Genomic DNA, 20673 nt, shown 5'->3' with positions numbered 1-20673 from the left:
GCTACTTTTCTTCCTGAAGATAGTTACTTATATTTAATGTGGGAAAATTCCTAGCTTCGGTTTCATTTATAATATGCTTTTCAAAGGCATTGAGACTAAATTATCTAACAAATATGACCCCTATCCAAACAACCTCTGTAACTAGAGGATACATCCATTGGAAAAAAATTACCAAAATAACTGAGACATGCTGGTAATATACTTCAACACTAGTAAACATGTTTGTAAGAGAAATGATTTATAATGATTCAGATCCAGTTGAGACAGTTTAGTGGTTAAACATTTTGGTAGAAATGTTCTGGGTCTTCACTGATAAGGTTGCAGGTAACTTAAATGTCATCTCTTGGGACTTTCCCTGGTGGCGCAGTGGTTACGACTCCGTGCTCCCAATGCAGAGGGCCCGGGGTTCAATCCCTGGTCAGGAAACTAGGTCCCACATGAATACTGCAACTAAGAGTTCGCCTGCCACAACTAAGGAGCCCACCTGCTGCAACTAAGACCCAGCGCAACCAAATAAATAAATATATTTTTTAAAAATGTCATCTCTTATATTGTGCTTTACTCCCACCAGGTTATGAAAAACTGCTCATAAATTTAAATCGTAAACTTAACTCTAGGAAGTTCCCTGGCAGTCCAGTGCCTAGGACTCGGCACTTTCACTGCGGTGGCCCGGGTTCAATCCCTGGTCAGGGAACTAAGATCCCGCAAGCCGCACAGCACAGCCAAAAATAAATAAATAAACTGAACTCTCAAGTGAGCTGTTTGGTGTAAACTTGTAGATAGATGTCTTAGTCCTGGGAGGCCTAGCCCTGGAGGAAGTTCATAACATTTAATGAGATGAATAGGATTAGTAGCAGGAAAGTGATGGGAAATGTGGTTTACAATCCCAATCTCTGCTTTAGCTAGCACACTGCTGATACATGTTTAAATTGTATTTGAGATTTTACTATGTTTGAGACTTGAAATTTGTAACCATAGATGCTGAAAAGTCAGTGTTAGAATAAAGTGTCTAGTATTCCTGAATAAACGAATGAGTAGAACCATTAAGAACATCAAAAATTTTTCAGAGTAACAGAGTAAATCATCAAAAGTAAAATCTGATCAAGGATTTTGAAAAAAAAAAAATCCCAGTTACAGGTACATATGTTTTATGTCTCATTTACATAGAAATGCTGGAGGGAGACTAGACAATTCTCAGCAAGTTGCTACACACTTTCTCTTGCAGAATAACCACTGTCCTGATGGAGCTGCCAATGTGAATGTGTTTAAAGATTGTCAACCTCCCATCCTTCAGAGGTACGCGAGAATGGAAAATGACTCTGTACAAGGATAGAGGTTCTTGACTGCATCAAGGGGATGGAGTACGTTTCCGTCCACGGGGTGGGGGGTGGTTATTCTCAACTTTCTAATTTAACTTTGAATTCAGAACATTCTTACACGAAACAGAAATTTGGGCATTACCAATGTCTGAATTGGCAAATTTATGTTTAAGTGGGAAAGTAACTGGAGAAAAACACAAGTGTTTTTAAAAATCATTGAGGTAATCACTTCAGATCGCTCACCCTGCTGATTACCAAAGTAGCTCAAGAGGAATCTTCTCCCCTGAGAGAGACTGACAGTCCCATTCGTGGCATTTACATCTCCAGATGAAGGGCACGCTGAGCCGGAATCTGCCAATTCAGGTGACACTGCCAGCCAGGGCCTGACCCCAGCTCTGACGGTGCAAACAAATTAGCCCCCTTATTATTTCCATGAACCTGGCTCCTCATTTGACAATTCTACCAGCCAGGACAATTGTTAGAAATTAATTGGGGGTATATGTGAAAGTTTTCAATATTATATTGCACCACCCCCAAAATTCGGTGGTGTCAAATGTATGTATTTGAACCTTGGAAATGGCGGTGCTGATAAGCCGCGTAGGGTCAAGTTTCTTAATTAGGATGGTAGAGAAGCACAGCAACTTAAGTCAATGAGGTGGTTTTGATTAAAAGTGGGGGAAAGGAGTAAAAATAGAACAAAGAAACTTACAAAGCAACAGTGCTTGTTTCCTGTTTGGGCTAAGAAGCTGTATTATATTCGGTTTTGCTCTTCTGATGTTAAAGGAAATTCATACATCCTTGTGGGGGCCCTAGACACCGGGCTTACTGGATTAGGTTAGCCCTACTCAGGGTACATGGGTAATGCTCTCCGGATGATCCAGTTTACATGCTTCAGTCGTACTTACATCTATAACTGAAAAATAAAATGTATCTCCATCCAATGGGGGAAGATTTTTCCATATACAAAGCACATGTTCACAGCAGAAAGGCTGAGAAACACACCTCCCTAGCAAACTCAAAAAAGTACACCGTGACACGCTCAAGAATCATAAAGTTTACTGTTTCTTTTCCATCATTTGGCACATGTCCAAGGCACATTAGAAAATTAAAAATCATAAATTACTTTGTAGAAAAATAATCAGCCCCTCCCTTCTATACATACGCAAGTGTTTCCAAGAACGTGCACAGAACCATTTTCCTATTACAAAGTTGTTTGAAAATGTACTCTGGACAAACCCATGTTTGCAGCTCTAGACCAATTGATAACAAAAAAATGAGTATAAGCTATAGAAATTTATAAAAAGGAATAAATGGTAATAAATTCTAATTTAAGGTAACTTTGACCTGGTTTGTGCTGTAAGTTTTGAATCTTTTGAATCAAAAGACTAAGAAAAGGTGTGCCAAGTCTACTGTCTAGTTCAGGAACCATCCATCAAGTGTGACATTTAAGGGAGGCTCTTAATGGAAAGGGATTTTCCCAGAGACACTGCTACAGGTATATAAGTGCAGTGATCAATTATCTGTACTTAATTTTTTAGAAGAAAAATTATACCCAACTTTCCCCACATACATAGTGTAGAACATGTCGTATGTGTCCTTTCAACTAAAATGAGCATCAAAATGGCATTTAGGCATCTTTGGGTTCAAGTGTTGCTTGCAAAGGGACATTTTTCAGGTCCTATCTCCTTCATTCCAATGCAACATTTCCGCCCGGCCTCCACGGTACCATGAAACCTAAATTGCTTTTCTTCAGCTTATCGCAGAGGGAGGAATTCTTTTAGCTGTGGTTTGCAAGTTTATACACATCCCAGAGGTCTAGCACCTTTCAGTAGAAGGAGGTCAGAATCTGGTGATGAAACCTCACTGTAACCAAGGAACCCTAATACATAAGAAGAAGCGTCTTAAGGATCTGGACACTACTGGAACTTTTGTCCATTCCTTTTCAAGTGTATCCATTAGCTTTGAAGAGGAAAGAGATGGTGATAGCTTTTTGTTGTTGCATTCTTTCCATCTGCCACAGAAAAGCTTTCAGGACCTTTCTGCTTTTCTCTCAAGACAAACAGTAAGTTTGTTTAGTTCTAAGCTGTACTCAGGCTTGGCATCTTCTTGTTGAGGACTCACTTCTTGGCAGTAGATAATTCCTTATTACTATTAAGATTGGGAAATGCTAGCCTCTTGGGGAGCGGTCAGGTTGCCAGCAGTCTCTGGGCCCTTGGGTACAACCGCATCATTGACTATTTGTCTACGGAGCATTCGCCTTTGTCCAGGAGCAGTTTGTCTCGGTCCAGGCCTCTCCGGCTGACCATCGTTTCCTTTGTCAGCTGTCTGAGAGCTGCTCTGGTCTGGCAGGTTATTCTGCTTCCGAGTGACTCTTTGCCTCCCTGGCTAAAGAAAAGGTATGATTCAAACAGTTCACATTTGTGCTATACTTGAAACGACCCACATAATAACAGCTCCCATAGAGTGCTTCCATGTGCCATCCAATGTGCTCAGTACTTTCCAGGCATAATTTCAACTCTTAACATCCCTGCGGTGAAAGTATGACATTTGCGCACTCCATGTATCAGACACAATGTAAACGCTTTACATGTTTTCACGTTTAATCTTTACAACTCTAACAAGTGTGTACTATTGTTATCCCCATTTTACATACAGCTGAGGAAACAGGATCAGCAAAAGTTAAGCAATCTGCCTTAAGTCCCCCAGCTATCAAGGGGAACGCTAACACTTGATTGAACCCAGGCAGATTTCAAAGTTTGCAGGTTTCCCAGCCAGCAGCAGGTCTATTAGCAAAGCCATGGAAGATTAACTATGAAATCAAAATGAGTCATCTTAACAAAAATCACTAATTCTCTAAAAGATTTAGAACTTCAGTGCATTTGTTCCAACAAGCCTATGCCACACATACCATAAATTCGATTTCTCATAAATAAGGCATATATTATATTGGCAAGCAGCAATAAGAAAAGCCGTGTTTCAACACGGTCCTACTGTATAGCACAGGGAACTATATTCAATATCTTGTAATAAGCTATAGTGGAAAAAACGTGAAAAAGAATACATAACTGAATCACTTTGCTGTACACTAGAAACTAACACAACAGTGTAAATCAGCTATATTTCAATTAAAAAAAAAGCCAAGCCAAGCCATGTGTTTAGAGAAGGGCCACCTAAAAACACCACAGAATGTAAAGCAGGAGAATTAAACAGTGCTATAGGAAGACGGCCACATACAGAGTTGTCTATACGAGCAACTTTACACCATACTTGAAGTTTTTTACCCATCTATATGCAAATGTGTTTTCTTCCTTACATTAGTGATTAACACATTAGTGGATTTGCTTCCACAGGAAAATGTGAGAGTTCATCAGGTATGCACACTGTACACGCAGCATCTTTCCATGCAATACAACTAGTCCCCACTTTTTCTTCACTTTCCTTTCTCAGCTCAGAAACGCATTATTAAATATAACAATAAGTGACCATGCCACTAAGGAACTCATTTTAATTGTTAGTAACTCTTATCAGTGAAGGGAATGATGAAATGAGAAATGTGTTTACCATGGATTCGTTTTGAAAAATTCAGGCTTGAAAAAGTAAGATTATAAGCCAGTGTTTAATAACTCACCTCATGCAAAGAATCTTCAGCAAAATTAGGGACACTTCTATCTCTTGCCATAATCTCCCTTGAGGTCCTTCCCCTGAAACCCAAAACAAACTAAAATAAACGTTAGGGATAGTGGTGCGAAATACTCTGGTTGGCCACGAGGTGGCAGCATTTGATGAGTGCAGATTTATTTATAACCCATTAAAGCTGCATATAACCTGCTTGAGCTGTAAGTAAAGCTAAGGTCAAAAGCACAGAAATCAACTCGAATCTTATACTCACTTAAACTGACCAACTGAGTGGACAAAGTAAAACTGTCTTGTAAAAGGTTCATCTGGTAGATCATACATTTTGGAGTTCCCTGTAGATAAAAGGATAAACATCTGAAAACTTCCAAACTAGTTTCAGAATTGTTTAAAAATTATAGCACAGATGCAAACTTTCAACCTTCTTTTTGTTAAAGTCTAACAAAATTTAGGAACTTAAGCACTGCATTTGATTACAGAAACGTATTAGTAGATACCTATTTATTACTGTGTGAACCCCCATGAAACAAAGATAAATCCTTAACACACTGATATTCCCCAGGCACAGCCAACTAGGGTGAGACAGCCTCAGGATTATCCAGATGTGTGAATGGGCTTATTCACATTACTGCATTGCAAACTACAACTGCAGTTTTTTAAAAAGTTGAACAAGGACCCCATCTAAACTGGAACAAATTTTTAAAAAGAGGAAAATACTTCAGCCCCACCCCTGTTTAGCAGCTGCTGTTCTAATGACCATCTACCTCTGTACACCTGCAGATTAACAAAGAATTCTTTAAAGGTAGCATTTACCCCAGGTGTCCAGGAAGTGCTGAGAAAAAGGCCTGGATTCAGAACATGAGACATGAAAGAAACTACCAGAGGTGGTTCCTCCTCCCTGGTTGGCGAGTAGAGGCCTGACCTTCAGGGTAATGCCCAGAGTGTCCATCTTACCTCTTTAGGGAACATCACAATCAAGCAGAAAACCAGTATCCAAACAATGGATGGAAAAGGATATTACGTACATTTCTGGATGAAATGTATGTTACAGGACGGATGAAACAGGATATAACGTGCATTTCTTTGGTGCCTATATCCCACCCCCAGTCATGATTATAATTGTTTTACATTTACAATTAAGTGAAAACCAGCAACCAACGACTCATGAACTTCCAAATAAACCCAAGTTGAGAATTACAGAAAGGATGTGAGTTCTTACATTTTTTCCTGATCTTGACAGTAACGTACTCGTTGTGGTCTGTTTCTCCAACATCATCTAACGTGGCCACACAGCTTGGTACTACCTGAAGCAATTCCATTATTTTTGAATTCTACAATGTGAAAGGAAAAAGGTAACAGTAACGTTCTGTATGCTTTCTCAGCAGGTTATTGCCTGGTTTTGATCTAAATGTCAGTGTTGGCATGGCTGGGCAGAAAAGCTAAGAAGCAGCTACAGACAAAACTTTGAGGCCATAAAGCCTAGTGGTGAAGAACAGCACTGCATTTGGGGGCTGGCTCTGCCCTCTACTAGGTGGTATTCTGGGCCCGTGTTTCACTGCTCTGTGCAACTGGGTTGACAAGAACAGGATCTATTACTGTAGAGTTATCATGAGGTTATCAAGCGCCCAGCACATAGTAAGTGCTCAATAAAAGATATTCATCATTTGAGAAAGTGCTAAATTGAAAGTATAAAATTTTTCAATTCTGTTAAGAAACACAACTGAAAATTAGAAATTAATATACTAAGCCTATAAGTAGGTTGGATTTATGGTGACTTTAATATGTCAGTGGTGTCATTTAACAGCCTAGTAGTTGTCTACCTGAGTAGGAAACTAGATAAAGATTCAACATGGCAAGAGGAACAGTAAAGAGGTCCATCCTTTAGTCTCCTCCTATTTCCTCACCATTTCTCCATGGCGCACGTCCACGCACTGGGAGGGTAGTAAACCGCACATCATACTTCTCCTTACAGAACTCAAGGTTTGTTCGCTAACTGCACACACTCCCTCCCTCGTGCTGCTAGGACCACAGGCATATTCCCAGTGCAGGGAGGGTGAGACCAGGATGCTGTGTCAACCTGCTCTTCCCCGCGAGTACCTAACTGCTGGACTGTGTGCCAGAGGCGCCGAGGCCTGTGGTGGGTAGGGGGCACGTCTAACCAGGCCTTTGAAAACTGCCCCAGCAGGCCGCCTCTGATCAGGTGACCAAGGACCAGGGATGCAGCTACACTCACAGACTTCCAGCACACCTACTCAGCCTGGCACGGCAAGTCAGAGGTCTGACTACTGCTCTTTCAGATCTGGTTTAAACACAGGGGATCCCCGTGAGCTGTAAGGGAGCCTGGGATGCTCTCAGCAGTGAAGCGCTCCCACCTACCTGTTCAGCACAGTCTATAGCTGTGCACTGCCTCTTGTTCAGGACCTGAACTGATGCTCCATGAAGCAGAAGCAGCTCCACCACGAAGACGTGCTTTTCTATCACAGCCTCGTGCAGTGCTGTGTTGCCCTTATTGTTAGAAGCATTAATGGAGGCCCCATGCTAGAGAGAGAAACGGCACAATCAGAAGGAATGTTGAATCGATGTGGTACCTATATGGGTGTGCCCTATAACATTCTTTCAACTTTTCTGTATGTCGGAAATTTTTCTTAAGATGTTAGGAGTAAAAGTAATACTGAGGAGAAAAGATTTCTGTACAAAGATATTCATGGCAGCATTTATCATTATAACAGGAAAAAAAATACGTCACCTAAATGTATTGAGCAGAAACAGTTAAAAAAAAAAAGACCATGGTACATCCATAATTATGCAACCACTAAAAACTGAGGTTTTAATAAACAATTTTCGGACTTCCCTGGTGGTCCAGTGGTTAAGAATCTGCCTGCCGATGCAGGGGACGTGGGTTTGAGCCCTGGTCCAGGAAGATTCCACATGCCGCGGAGCAACTAAGCCCGTGTGCCACAACTACTGAGCCTGCGCTCTAGAGCCCGCCAGCCACAACTACTGAGCCTGCCCTCCTAGAGCCTGTGCTCCGCAACAGGAGAGGCCACCGCAATGAGAAGCCTGCGCACCGCAATGAAGAGTAGCTCCCCCGCTCGCGGCAACTAGAGAAAGCCCGCGCACAGCAACTAAGACCCAACACAGCCAAAAATAAATAAATAAATAATAAAATTAATTAATTATAAAAATTAAATAAATAAAATAAACAGTTTTCTATGTTAAGTTAAAACAAGATAGAAAACAATAGTGATCTAAACTATGCACATTTTTAAGAAGTCACCAAAGTTAGTTGCCTTTGAGAAACAGGGTTATGGAGAAGTTGGGTTTCTCTCTACTTTTAAAAATTCTACAGTCAACACATATACCCTTTATCAAGAGAGGCAAAAAGGAGCAGTGACATAAAAGGACATTCAGCTCACACTGCAGGTGACAATTCAACTGACCTGGTTAAATGAGGCAAGATCCAAACCTTAGCAAAAGCGGCGTCTCAGTCCTTAACTCTGCATCCCTGATGCAGCTCGGACGCTGAGACCCCATTACTGCAAAGCTCCCCACCCCAGGGCTAGCTTAAAGCAAAAGCCAAGCGGCCTCCCTCCCCGCCCCTCCCCGGTGTGCTGCCAGAGGCCCGCCACGTGGCGGGATGCCCGTCACCAAGCCGTGTCAGCAGCTCCTGGGCTGGGGGCGAGGGGGTCCTTACCTGCAGCAACAGTGCCGCAACTTCGTGGTGGCCTCTGGAACAAGCATAAAGGAGGGGTGTGTTTCCACTTATATCCTTTTTATTGGGTTTTGCATTAGAATCTAGTAGACATTTCACCACCTAGGTCGGAGAAGAAAAGTGTTCAACTTTAATTAAAATTTGCAGGGAGAGATCATCTAACTTGCTATTCTTTTGACTTTTCTGTAAGCTTATCTAGAAGACTCTTAGATCCATGTCTGACCCTCAGGAGAAAGCAGACCAGTGAAAGGGAAGGGATTAACATTTGCTGAGGGTCTTGTGTGTGTGGAGGTGGTGTACTAGGCACGCGTGTTTTTCATTTAATCATTCCATCTCCTCTGTGGAGAGCTGTAATTATTACTCCAGTTTCACATGTTAGAAAACTAATGCTAGGCATTACCCAAAATATGATTCCTAGCTTTAAAAACCTTACAGTGGAACTAATAAGGAAAAATGAAAAAATAGATACTGAACTGTTTGGCACAGATGACCAACACCCAAGAATCAGAGAGACAGCTCTCGGCTGGGGTCAGAATCAGAATGACAGCCTCTGTGCTGCCAGACGTGAATGCCAGTGGGAGGGGGGTTGGCTCCACCCCCAGAAGCCCCAGGGTTCTGTGTTCTGTTGCTGAGTAGTCCTACCGTGTGCATCTCAGAATCTCGGCGCCGGGAGGAAGGAAATGGGCCCATCCTCTGGGCCGGTAAGCAAACTCTTCCCTCGGCAGCACTCCTGCCAAGTGAGGTTCTAACCCTATACACGCTGCGCAAGAGCCAGGACCCATACCTGGAAGTGGCCCTTCTGGCAGGCCAGGTGGAGTGGGACGGCCTGCTTTGCGTCTCTGGCCCCCACACTGGCACCGTGCTTCACGAGGAGGAGAAGGAGGTCCGCCCGACCATGCAGGGCAGCAACGTGCAGTGGGGAGGAACCATCCTGGCTGGTCACATTCACACCAAGCCCACTGGCAGGAATCTTTGCCAGCTTCTAATAAGTGCAGAATGTGGAAACGGAAATGCTGTTAGTACTTAAGGAACCCGGCTGAAGGAACTGAAGCCATCTGTCCCTCACAGCCCCTCTGTAAAATCTGGAATCACAGCGGCATCCTGAATCGGGTTGCCCACAGGTGAATTACTACTTTAGAAAGGTATGATACATCGAAGGATTAACTTCTGTTTTCAAGAAAGCAAGTCCCCTACAATGATACCGTTTTATGCCATGGCAATTGAACGGGGAAGGCAAAGTCTGACAGATGGTGCTGAAACAACTGGACATCCACATATGGGAAAACTGCCCATCAACCCTTACCTCACACCAAACACAAACACTAAAATGCATCACAGACCTAAATGTAAAAGCTACAACTATTAAACTTCTTGAAGTAAACCCAAAAGAAAATCTTTGCAACACTGGGATACGCAAAGATTTCTTAGATAAGACACAAAAAGCAAAAGCCATAAAAAAAGTTTGATAAACTGACTTAATAAAAATGTTTAATGTTTGCTCTTTGCATGAGGCAAGTAAGAAAATGAAAAGGCAAGTCATAGAAGGGCAGAAAAATGTTTGCAAATATGTGTATCTGACAAAGGACTTGTACCAAAAAGAACTTAAAAGCAAAACGAAACAAACTCTTACAACTCAATAAGACAATCCAACTTTAAAAAAAAAAAACAGGCAAAAGGAAAAAAAAAATAGGCAAAAGATGTGAAAAGACTTCACAAAAGAAGACGGTTGAATGGTCGGTCAATGAGCCTATAAGATAACATCCGTAGTTTTCAGAGAAATGCAAATCAAAATCAGGAATCACAAAACCAAAGGGTCAGAAAGCAGGTCAGTGATGGTCAGGGGATGCAACATGCAATATGGCAAACTTCAACGGGGCAGGAAAGAATATTTGGGTGATAGAGATAGTCTATATTTTTACTGTGCTGGTGGTTACACATTCGTTTGTCAAACCTCAGAAAACTGTTTGCTACTTATCTCTTAAGTTCACCTTCATTTTTATCATGGAACTTCCCTTTTATTCACAATGGTTTTAAAAGCAATCATGAGGAGATAAGAACAGTCCATCAGTAATTAAGAGGGCAAACAAAACAAACCAGTAGAACTAAAAACAAACATTAAATTGTAATGTTGAATCATATATTTGATAGTGGAATTAATATGTCAATGTTTTCTGTGATTGATCAAGGATTAATACTTGGGTTATCTAGTTCACTTTTCGATGATTAAAAATGTTATCTCTTTAAAAAGCTATGCTCAATTTAAAGGGTGAATTTTACTGTATATAAACTATACTTCAAAAATCAAAAACAAGCAGATGAAGAAGTAGAAGGGAAGAACATGAGGAAATACCACTGCACACTTACCAGAATGGCTAAAGTTAAAAAGTCAAAATACCAAGTGTTCACCGGGATTTGGGGCAACTAGAATTCTCACACCCTGCTGGCGGGAATGAAAAATGCTACAATCACTGAGGAAAACTGGTCATTTCAAGGTAACATATACCTCCTGCATAACCCAGCAATTATACTCCTAGGTAATTACCCAAGTAAAAATATATTTACACAAAGAACTGTACACAAATGTTCACAGTTGCTTTATTCACAAAGCCAAAAACAGGAGACTACCAAATGTCCTGATTCCAGGTGCTGCATGTAATCAACGGTTTATTCTTTATCGCTGAACAGCGCCCCGTGGCATGCCCCTGCCTTACTTTGTTTGGCAGTTCACCCACTGAAGGACACGTGGGTTGTTTCCAGTTCGCGGATACTGCAAATAAAGTCGCTGTGTACATTTGTTTACAGGTTTTTGTGAGAATATAAGTTTCCATTCCTCTAAGATAAATGCCCAGGAATGCAATTGCTGAATCATATGGTAATTACATGGCAATTCTATGGCTAGTTTTAAAAGGAACTGACGACAAACACTGTTTTCCATAGTGGCTTTTATATTCCCACCAGCAATGGGTGAGTGAACCAAGTTCCCCACATCCTCACCAGCATTTGGTGGTGTCACTTTTCACTAATTTTGATTTTAGCCATTCTGATAGGCGCATAGTGTTATCTCACTGTGGCTATAATTTGCATTTCCCTGATGGGTGGTGACCTTGAACATCCTTTCATGTGCTCATTTGCCATATCTAAATGCTCCTCAATGAAATGTCTCTTCATTCCCTTTGCCCATTTTCTTATTGGTTTGTTTTCTTTCTTTACTAGCGAGTTTTGAAAGTGCTTTATATTCTAGATTCTGGCCCTTTGTCAGACATGTGGCTTGCAGGTATTTTCTTTTTTTTTTTTTGCGGTACGCGGGCCTCCCACCGCCGTGGCCTCTCCCGCTGCGGAGCACAGGCTACGGATGCGCAGGCCCAGCGGCCATGGCTCACGGGCCCAGCTGCTCCGCGGCATGTGGGATCTTCCCAGACCAGGGCACGAACCCGTGCCCCCTGCATCAGCAGGCGGACTCTCAACCACTGTGCCACCAGGGAAGCCCAGGTATTTTCTTTTAGTCTGTAATCTGCCTGTATAGCTTCTTTGCATGGGTTTCCACAGGACAAGTTTACAATTTAAAGTCCAACTTATCCATTTGCTCTTTATGGATCATGCTTTGGGTGTCAAGTCTAAGAACTCTTTGCTTAGCCCTGGGTTCCAAAGATTTCCTCCTGTTTTTTTCTAAAAGTTTTATAATTTTACATTTTACGGTTAAGTCTGTGATCCATTTTGAGTTAATTTTTGTACAGGGTGTGAGTTTATGTTGAGGTTCATTTTTTTGCCTGAAGATGTCCACTTGCTCCAGCACTGTTTGTTGAAAAGGCCGTCCTTCCCCCACCGGCTTGTTGTCAGACCTCAGTTGACTATATATGTGTGGGTCTATTTCTGGGTTCTCTGTTCTGTCCCAGTGATCTGTGTGTCTGTCCCTCCATCAGGGCCACACTGTCTTGATTACTGTAGCTACATAGTTAGCCTTAATATTGGGTAGAGTGATCCTAATTTATTCTTCATTGCAGGATCGTTTTAGATATTTTACGGCCTGCACCTTTCCATATAAATTTTAAAATAAGGTTGTCTATGTCTACAAAAACTTTGTTAGGATTTTGATAGGAACTGCATTAAACCTGTAGATCAGGGCTTCCCTGGTGGCGCAGTGGTTGAGAGTCTGCCTGACGATGCAGGGGACATGGGTTCGTGCCCTGGTCCGGGAAGATCCCACATGCCGTGGAGCAGCTGGGCCCGTGAGCCATGGCCTCTGAGCCTGCGCGTCCGGAGCCTGTGCTCCACGACGGGAGAGGCCACAGCAGTGAGAGGCCCGCGTACCACAAAAACAAAAACAAAAACAAAAAAATACTGTAGATCAATCTGGGGAGAAATAACATCTTTACTAGGTTGAGTCTTCATGATCTGATACACCTAAGTATTTACGCACTCTGACTTTTTTCATCATTTTGTGATTTCCAGCATACAGATCCTGTCCATGTCTTGTTAAGTGTATCCCTAAGTAGTTCATATTTTTTTTGAGCAGTTGTAAATGGCGTTGTAAACATAGCATGTGCTCATGCATGTGCTAGCTGTCTAACTCAATGTGTATGTCCCATGCTAAGAAAATTAATTTGACTTTACAAAACAGATATAGTGGTGTTATCCTTTGTACTGCAAGATAATACTACCTTATTTAAAAAGCTTCACCATGGATGTCTCTAACCTAAGAATATTGAAATGACTTGTAGTTTTTCATTCACTTGTAGCTTTTTCAGCTACAGGGTACTGTGTACATTGGGATGTACAATTTTTCTTCTGTCCGCATGCTGCTGGATATGTACAGTCCAAAACAGACTTCCCCAAGGTGGGCTGCTGTGAAAAACAAAGGGATTAAAAAGGCAGATGCTGTTTCAAAGGATGTGATGTGAATGAAGTAGCACAGCCCTCAGGCCCATCAGTGACTGTATGGCTGGAAGCAGTAACTGTGTCTTTGCTGTCCTTCTGGGCATTTACCCACTCTGCTCTCCCCCACCTCACAGTTCATTAATTGTAGCAAGAAACTGAATTACACACTGCAGCATCTGTTGAATTTATTGGATAAATTTATGTTCCTTGCTCTTTTAAAGCCTACTATCTTTTTCTCTTTTTGTAATTTCTCAAAGAGACACAAAAGTAAATTGCTTCATGCTGTGATTAAATTAAAACTATTCTTCTAGCCCAGTGGTGTGTTTAGAGTTTGCTCAGCGATGCAGAATAAACCGCTGATTACACACAACAACCTGGAAATGTGGCTGAGTGAACAAAGCCAATCCCCAAAGGTTCCATGCTGTATGATGACTTTTATATAACAGTTTTGAAATGACAAAATATTAGAACTGGAGAACAGATTAGTGGTTGACAGGGGTCAGGGATGGTGGGCTGGGGTGACAGGGAGAGAGGTGGGTGTGATTATAAAAGGCAACATGAGTTATTCTCCTTGTGATGAGAGAACTGTTCTGTACCTTGAATGCGGTGGTGGACACACAAACCTACACATGTGATAAAACTAAACAGAATGCAGGACAGTAATGGAAATACAAACAAAAATAAACAAATGGGACCTATAATGAAACTTCAAAGCTTTTGCACAGCAAAGGAAACCATAAACAAGATGAAAAGACAACCCTCAGAATGGGAGAAAATATTTGCAAACGAATCAACGGACAGAGGATTAATCTCCAAAATATACAAACAGCTCATGCAGCTCAACATCAAAAAAACAAACAACCCAATCAAAAACTGGGTGTGAGGACTTCCCTGGTGGTGCAGTGGTTAAGAATCCGCCTGCCAGTGCAGGGGACATGGGTTCCAACCCTGGTCCAGGAAGATCCCACATGCCACGGAGCAACTAAGCCCATGCGCCACGCTACTGTGCCTGCATGCCACAACTACTGAAGCCCGCGCGCCTAGAGCCTGTGCTCCACCACAAGAGAAGTCACTGCAATGAGAAGCCTGCGCACCACAACGAAAGAGTAGCTTCCGCTCGCTGCAAAGAGTTTTTGAAATGACAAAAGAGAAAGTCTGCACACAGCAACGAAGACCCAACGCAGCCAAAAAAAAAAAAAAAAAGGGTGGAAGACCTAAATAGACATTTCTCCAAAGAAGACATACAGATGGCCAAGAAGCACATGAGAAGATGCTCAACATCACTAATCATTAAAGAAATGCAAATCAAAACTACAATGAGCTATCACCTCACACCAGTTAGAATGGGCCTCATCAGAAAATCTACAAACAATATATGCTGGAGAGGGTGTGGAGAAAATGGAACCCTCTTGACTGTTGGTAGGAATGTAAACTGATACAGCCACTATGGAGAACAGTATGGAGGTTCCTTAAAAAACTAAATATAGAATTACCATATGACCCAGCAATCCCACTACTGGACATATACCCTGAGAAAACCATAATTCAAAAATACACATGCAGGGCTTCCCTGGTGGCACAGTGGTTAAGAGTCCACCTGCCAATGCAGGGGACATGGGTTCGAGCCCTGGTCCAGGAAGATCCCACACACTGCAGAGCAACTAAGCCTGTGTGCCACAACTACTGAAGCCCGTGTGCCTAGAGCCCGTGCTCCGCGACAAGAGAAGCTACTGCAATGAGAAACCTGTGCACCGCAACGAAGAGTAGCCCTTGCTCACCACAACTAGAGAAAGCCCACGCACAGCAACAAAGACCCAACGCAGCCAAAAATAAATAAATTAATAAATTAATTAATTATTTAAGAAAAGGACACATGCACCCCAATGTTCATTGCAGCACTATTTACAATAGCCAGGACATGGAAACAACCTAAATGTCCATCAACAGAGGAATGGATAAAGAAGATGTGGTACATATATACAATGGAATACTACTCAGCCAGGAAAAGGAACGAAATTGGGTCATTTGTAGAGACATGGATGGACCTAGAGACTGTCGTACACAGTGAAGTAAGTCAGAAAGAGAAAAACAAATATCATATATTAACGCATATTTGTGGAATCTAGAAAAATGGTAGAGATGAACCGGTTTGCAAGGCAGAAATAAAGACACAGATGTAGAGAACAAATGTATGGACACCAAGGGGGGAAAGGGGGAGTGGGATGAATTGGGAGATTGGGATTAACATATATACACTAATATGTATAAAACAGATAACTAATGAGAACCTGCTGTATAGAACAGGGAACTCTACTTCACCTTGCTGTACAGTAGAAACTAACACAACATTGTAAAATAACTATACCACAATTAAAGAAAAAAACAAAACTAGACAGAACGCATAAATAAACACACGTGCAGGCATGCGCACGCACACACACACAAGCACAAATAAAAGCAGGGAAACCTGAGTGAGACGGATGGACTGTATCCATGGTAATATCCTGGTTGGGATATTGTACTGTGCTTTTGCAGGCTATTACCATGGGGGAAACAGGGTAAAAGGCACAGGGGTTTCTCTGTGCTTGGAGGGAGGGTCCTCCCGCAGAGGGTGCACCAACGTGAGCAAAGGCAGGGGGCATGGGCTCTTGCCTGCATCCTCCCAAGGGACCACGGCCACATGGACGGAGACCCCCGGGCATGTCTGTTCATAAGCTCCTGCCTTGTGACTCAGGGGCCCTGAGAACCACTGAAACACTAAGCCCGCGTTCATGGTCCTGTTCCCTGATCTGCCCATTCAGAAAGCAGGCAGCCGGAGCCAGATCCTGCATGAGTGTCCACTTTCCTCTACCTTGAGCTGTATCTCAGGGGACACCTACAACCAGCCACTCGGCCGTTAGCTGGCTGAGAAGCAGACAACTTTCCTAAGGGGAAAAAGAAGAATTTGCCCATCCCCCAACGGAAGAAAAGCCAAACCTTTTGAGCTGGAGCACATTTGGGGCACTGGCACAAGGGGTGACAAAATTCAAGATCCACCGCCCTGACAGCATCCTCCGCTTCATCCGGGTCCTCCTCTGTCCACTCCAACAGGTAACGCACCTGGCGCCGGGCAGTAAGGAGAAATAGGGACTTAAAACCCATCCTCAGCTTCTTTACAAGTTATGGTATCTTAGACACACACACACACACACACACACACACACACACACTTACTTCTCTAATCAGGACGTATTGATACATTTCCTCAACCACCAAAGTAACTTATAAATGATGGCTGCTCCCTCTTGAGGATTCCAGGGTTCACCCATGCTCAAGCCTTTCTCAATCCTTTCAGTAGTGACAGAGAGAGACTGAGCTCCCATTTCTGCAGCTTGCGGCAGATTCTCTTCTTCCGTCTTAAAAAGGGGCAGAGCGGTGTTGCTTCAGTGTGATGGCTTTAGAGCCCTGTCCTGGAGCATTTCGTGAGCACCTCCTCTTACGTCATCTAACTGTCCGCTTTCAACAACTGGTCCGTCTCATCCTACGGGGGAGGAGACTCACTCTGGGAGCCACTTGTTCAAGGCCACAGGATGAGGAGGTGGTGGCCAGAACCTAATCACAGGCTCTCTGATGCCACGCCAGTGTCCTTTCCACTTTAATGCCCTAGCCCACAGGTGAAAGCACCGAAAAGACCCTAACAGGTCAAATTTATGTTCCAGTAAACACAAGTTTCTAGGATATTAAACGTGAGAAAAGAAAACAACATAAATACATTTCTAGGCCTGGTTCTGAGCACTGAGGAAGTCAGCAAAAGCCTGCAAGGAGTGACAAAGGGCCCCAGGAAGACCCCGTTCAATCCCAAACATCCCCCGCTCCAGGTCCCTTCCACGTTTCCGACAACAGATGCTCCTCAGGGTGGAAACGCCAAAGCCCTCACCTGAACCGGGGCCTCACCTAACAGACTGGCTGGGATGGACCGGACCGAGGGCAGTTCCTCTTGGTGATTAGAAGGAACAAGACGGGGGTAAGGGAGCCGAGGGGCGGCAGCTTCGGGCACAGAGCAGACGCATCATGACGCAGGGATGGTCACAGTCTCTTCTCCACACTGGCTCTCGCCGCGGCTCACAGGGAGCCTGAGACACTCTTTCTTTGCTTCCCCCCGAGAACACTGGGTGCCCTAGGGCTGGTCTCTCTAGGGGAGCAACAGCCAGATCCAGACGCCTGTGTCCTCCCCCCGCCCCGAGTAACCACGCGTCAGGCTGAAGGATTACAGTGGCCTCTGGGCAGAGGCTGAGACACTGCCAACTACCTTCCGATTCTCAACACCCCGCAGGCTGTGGTGATCAGATGCCAGGAACTGCTGTCCACCACCTCAAGCTCCATCACTGGCAAAAAGCACTCTTGAAATACACATCCCTATGAAGCGCTCTTGTAAATCTGATCCACTCAGGCCTCCTAATCTGGTAAGCGCTAATTTACCCCTCCTTTTAAAATGGAAGACAGAAAAAATTCCTTTCAGGAAGCCAAAGGCAAGCCAGGGGAACTGCCCACAGGCGTCTCCAGTGATCTCATCATAGATGTTCCCTGACACCTTAGCACCATCTCGTTCGGACACTTGCTTGTGAGCCCTTGGAGCCCCAAGTCTGAGACTCAGCCTCCCAGCCAGGGATTCACACCGCCCACAACTCCTGCAGGGCCACACCAACGCCCTCTGGGCTCTGGCCTCCCCTTCGCCACCTCCACCCTTCCCCACCCAGTCTGTTCACCCTGCTCCCGGCTAGTGGACTCTGGGCCCGAGCCCGCGCTCTGTGCCCCTGGACACAGGCTGGTCCTCTTGCCAACATCGCTGCCCTCCTGGAATATGAACGTCTAAAGGGCAGGGATAGGCTCACACTGCAGCTTTATTCCACCTGCCTCGTTACTTGCGGGGGGCACGTCACACCCCATCAGCAAGTACTCGTGAAATGCACCCCTTCTGCGTGAACGTGAACAAAGAACCCTGACAGCTCCTGACCCACCTGGAGACAAGACACACGAGCACAGCTGCTTAAGCCGAGAGCAAGCTGCTGAAATTCCTTCTAAAAACTCACCATTTCTAGGTCTCCATCAGCAATGGCTCTTAAAAGCTTTTCTACCTTAATAAAAGAAAAAAGAATGTAAGGAAACTTATAATAATACAATAAGAATAGAAATAATAAAAACCTTCTGAAAACCTAGTAGCTTTCATGTGTCTCTTGATCTCATTCGGTATCTTTCAAACACATCCCCCGCACCTTCCGCATAAGGTCTATAAGATGACCTGCCATTCATGTGGCACGGTGGGACGACAGCCACCTGGGAGCACGAGCGCTTCCCAAGAGGACAGCCACCCTTCAGAACTGCATCTATTCAGCTCTCATTATCTGCCAGCTACAGGTACCATGAGGGAGGGCACCCCCCCAGGAACGCCTCCAGGCCGCTGTTAGACTCTGGAGCACGCCTCTTGGCTTTCTTTCCTGCGGTTCTGCATCGAGCTAGGCTTACTGGGCCCTCCGAGAGCAGGTCACAGCCTGGGGGTGACAGCGAAGGAGGAGCCCGGGGCGGAGTCAGTGAGGGCTCCCCACCTGCAGGGGATGGGCACATCCACGCCATGGTCTGCTCTGTGGGCTGACAATGGACAAGGTCTAAGGTAGGTTAGACGGAAAAAAACACACAGACAAACAAAACAGGCTGAGTCAGCTTTACAAAACGCAATGTGTGAGAACATGTACACGTCTACATAAAGTCTGCAGGAAGTCAGGAACGAGACACATCAGGTTAACAGGGGTGCTGACGGAGAGGGGGATAAGGGCAGAGAATTTACTTCGTAAAATGATCTTAAAGCAGTGGACCTACAGGTGACTTTACCTGTACTTTTCTTAGAATACCCCCTTCCCATATCTCTCTTTCTCTCTCTCTCTCTCTCTCTCTCTCTCTCTCTCTCTCTCTCTCACACACACACACACACACACACACACACACACACACACACACACACACGTCCATCCATGAAGGGCAAGCAGGGTGAGGCTGGCCAGGCTCCCCTCGAGGGCTCTGACCTTCACCACAGCAGACACGCTGCCCCAGGGGCTCTCTAACTGGCCCCCAGAACACAGGCCGCCCCCCGCCCCTCTCTGCCCTCCGGTCTGGGGGCCTCACCTCCCTGTAGAACTTTCTGGGCTCCTCTTGCCTGGAGCTCAGCGACGCGGAGGAGAAGCTGGAAGCGCAGGAGCCCTGGCTGACGGAATCCACGGGGCACTGAGGGGGCCGCGCGGGCACCTGCAGCCAGGGAGCCCGGTGAGGGGTGGGTGAGGGCCAGACAGAGGCTGGTCGCAAGTAGGGCCGGCAAACGCAGCCCCGTTCTCTTACCTCTGAAGACTTCTGCCCCCTCTCGAAGGACGGATGGTGGGCTTCCATCATGGACAGAATCTAGGAGGCCAAAGGGGACGCGAAAAGTACTGAGATGGGTCGCCAAGTTCTCATCACTCCTATGGCCCCACTGCGCCCACCTCCTTGGAAAGCCGCGTGGCCCAGCCAGGCCCTCGGAGAGACAGGGGGGACACCAAGGCCCAGAGCAGGCGGGAACCTACTCAGGACCACGCTAATTTCAACAGCAGAAGCCAGTGCTCCCCACGAATGGGCTCAGCGGACAAGGGAAGCCCAGGCACAGAGGGGCCCCAAAGGCTGCCTCATCCGGCCTGGGCTGGTGGTCCACAGGCCTGAAGTGTGACCTTTCCACTGGCAGCCACGGGCCTTAAGTGGGACCAGCTCGGAGCTGAGCCCAGAAGGCCATCTGCTCCTTGTGTCTGCAGAACTCCCTCTGGAAAGGCCTTTGGAGAAGCTCCAGTGCAGAGGTGCCCTCAGCCCCTCATGGGCATCTCAGGCCAAGGGTGGTATCACCCAGTCCCATGGCTCTGGCTGCTACAAAGCTGAGACCCCGTGAAGGCATGGGCAGCTCAGGCCCCCGGGTCAGGAGCAGGGATTTAAACCTTCAAAAACCACACTCCTGGGCTTCCCTGGTGGCGCAGTGGTTGAGAGTCCGCCTGCTGATGCAGGGGACACGGGTTCGTGCCCCGGTCCGGGAGGATCCCACATGCCGCGGAGCGGCTGGGCCCGTGAGCCATGGCCGCTGAGCCT

At 45.0% G+C, this 20673-nt stretch overlaps 1 protein-coding gene across 7 annotated transcripts in view; it reads right to left on the bottom strand.

Moving 5' to 3' along the window:
* Positions 1–2181: 2181 nt before the first annotated feature.
* ANKRD27 (ankyrin repeat domain 27) overlaps positions 2182–20673 on the bottom strand; it is a 53905-nt gene continuing 35413 nt past the window's right edge. For 3 of the 7 annotated variants that reach the window (XM_082676169.1, XM_082676168.1, XM_082676170.1), the window contains 11 exons: positions 19906–19965; positions 19696–19815; positions 18609–18653; positions 16516–16638; positions 9449–9646; positions 8647–8766; positions 7329–7490; positions 6172–6283; positions 5209–5287; positions 4948–5020; positions 2182–3704 (listed from right to left, as the gene is read on the bottom strand). In XM_082676169.1, the coding sequence (XP_082532295.1) occupies positions 3471–3704; positions 4948–5020; positions 5209–5287; positions 6172–6283; positions 7329–7490; positions 8647–8766; positions 9449–9646; positions 16516–16638; positions 18609–18653; positions 19696–19815; positions 19906–19965 (1326 nt within the window). In that variant the 3' untranslated portion in view covers positions 2182–3470. Of the gene's footprint in view, positions 3705–4947; positions 5038–5208; positions 5288–6171; positions 6284–7328; positions 7491–8646; positions 8767–9448; positions 9647–16515; positions 16639–18608; positions 18654–19041; positions 19165–19695; positions 19816–19905; positions 19966–20673 lie in introns of all 7 variants that reach the window. The other 4 variants (XM_082676174.1, XM_082676171.1, XM_082676172.1 and 1 more) reach the window with 4 other exon arrangements.

The sequence above is a fragment of the Grampus griseus genome (genome assembly GCF_964374135.1).
Source record: "Grampus griseus genome assembly, chromosome: 19".
Lineage (NCBI taxonomy): Eukaryota > Metazoa > Chordata > Mammalia > Artiodactyla > Delphinidae > Grampus > Grampus griseus.
This window is presented reverse-complemented; position numbering and strand designations above follow the sequence as displayed.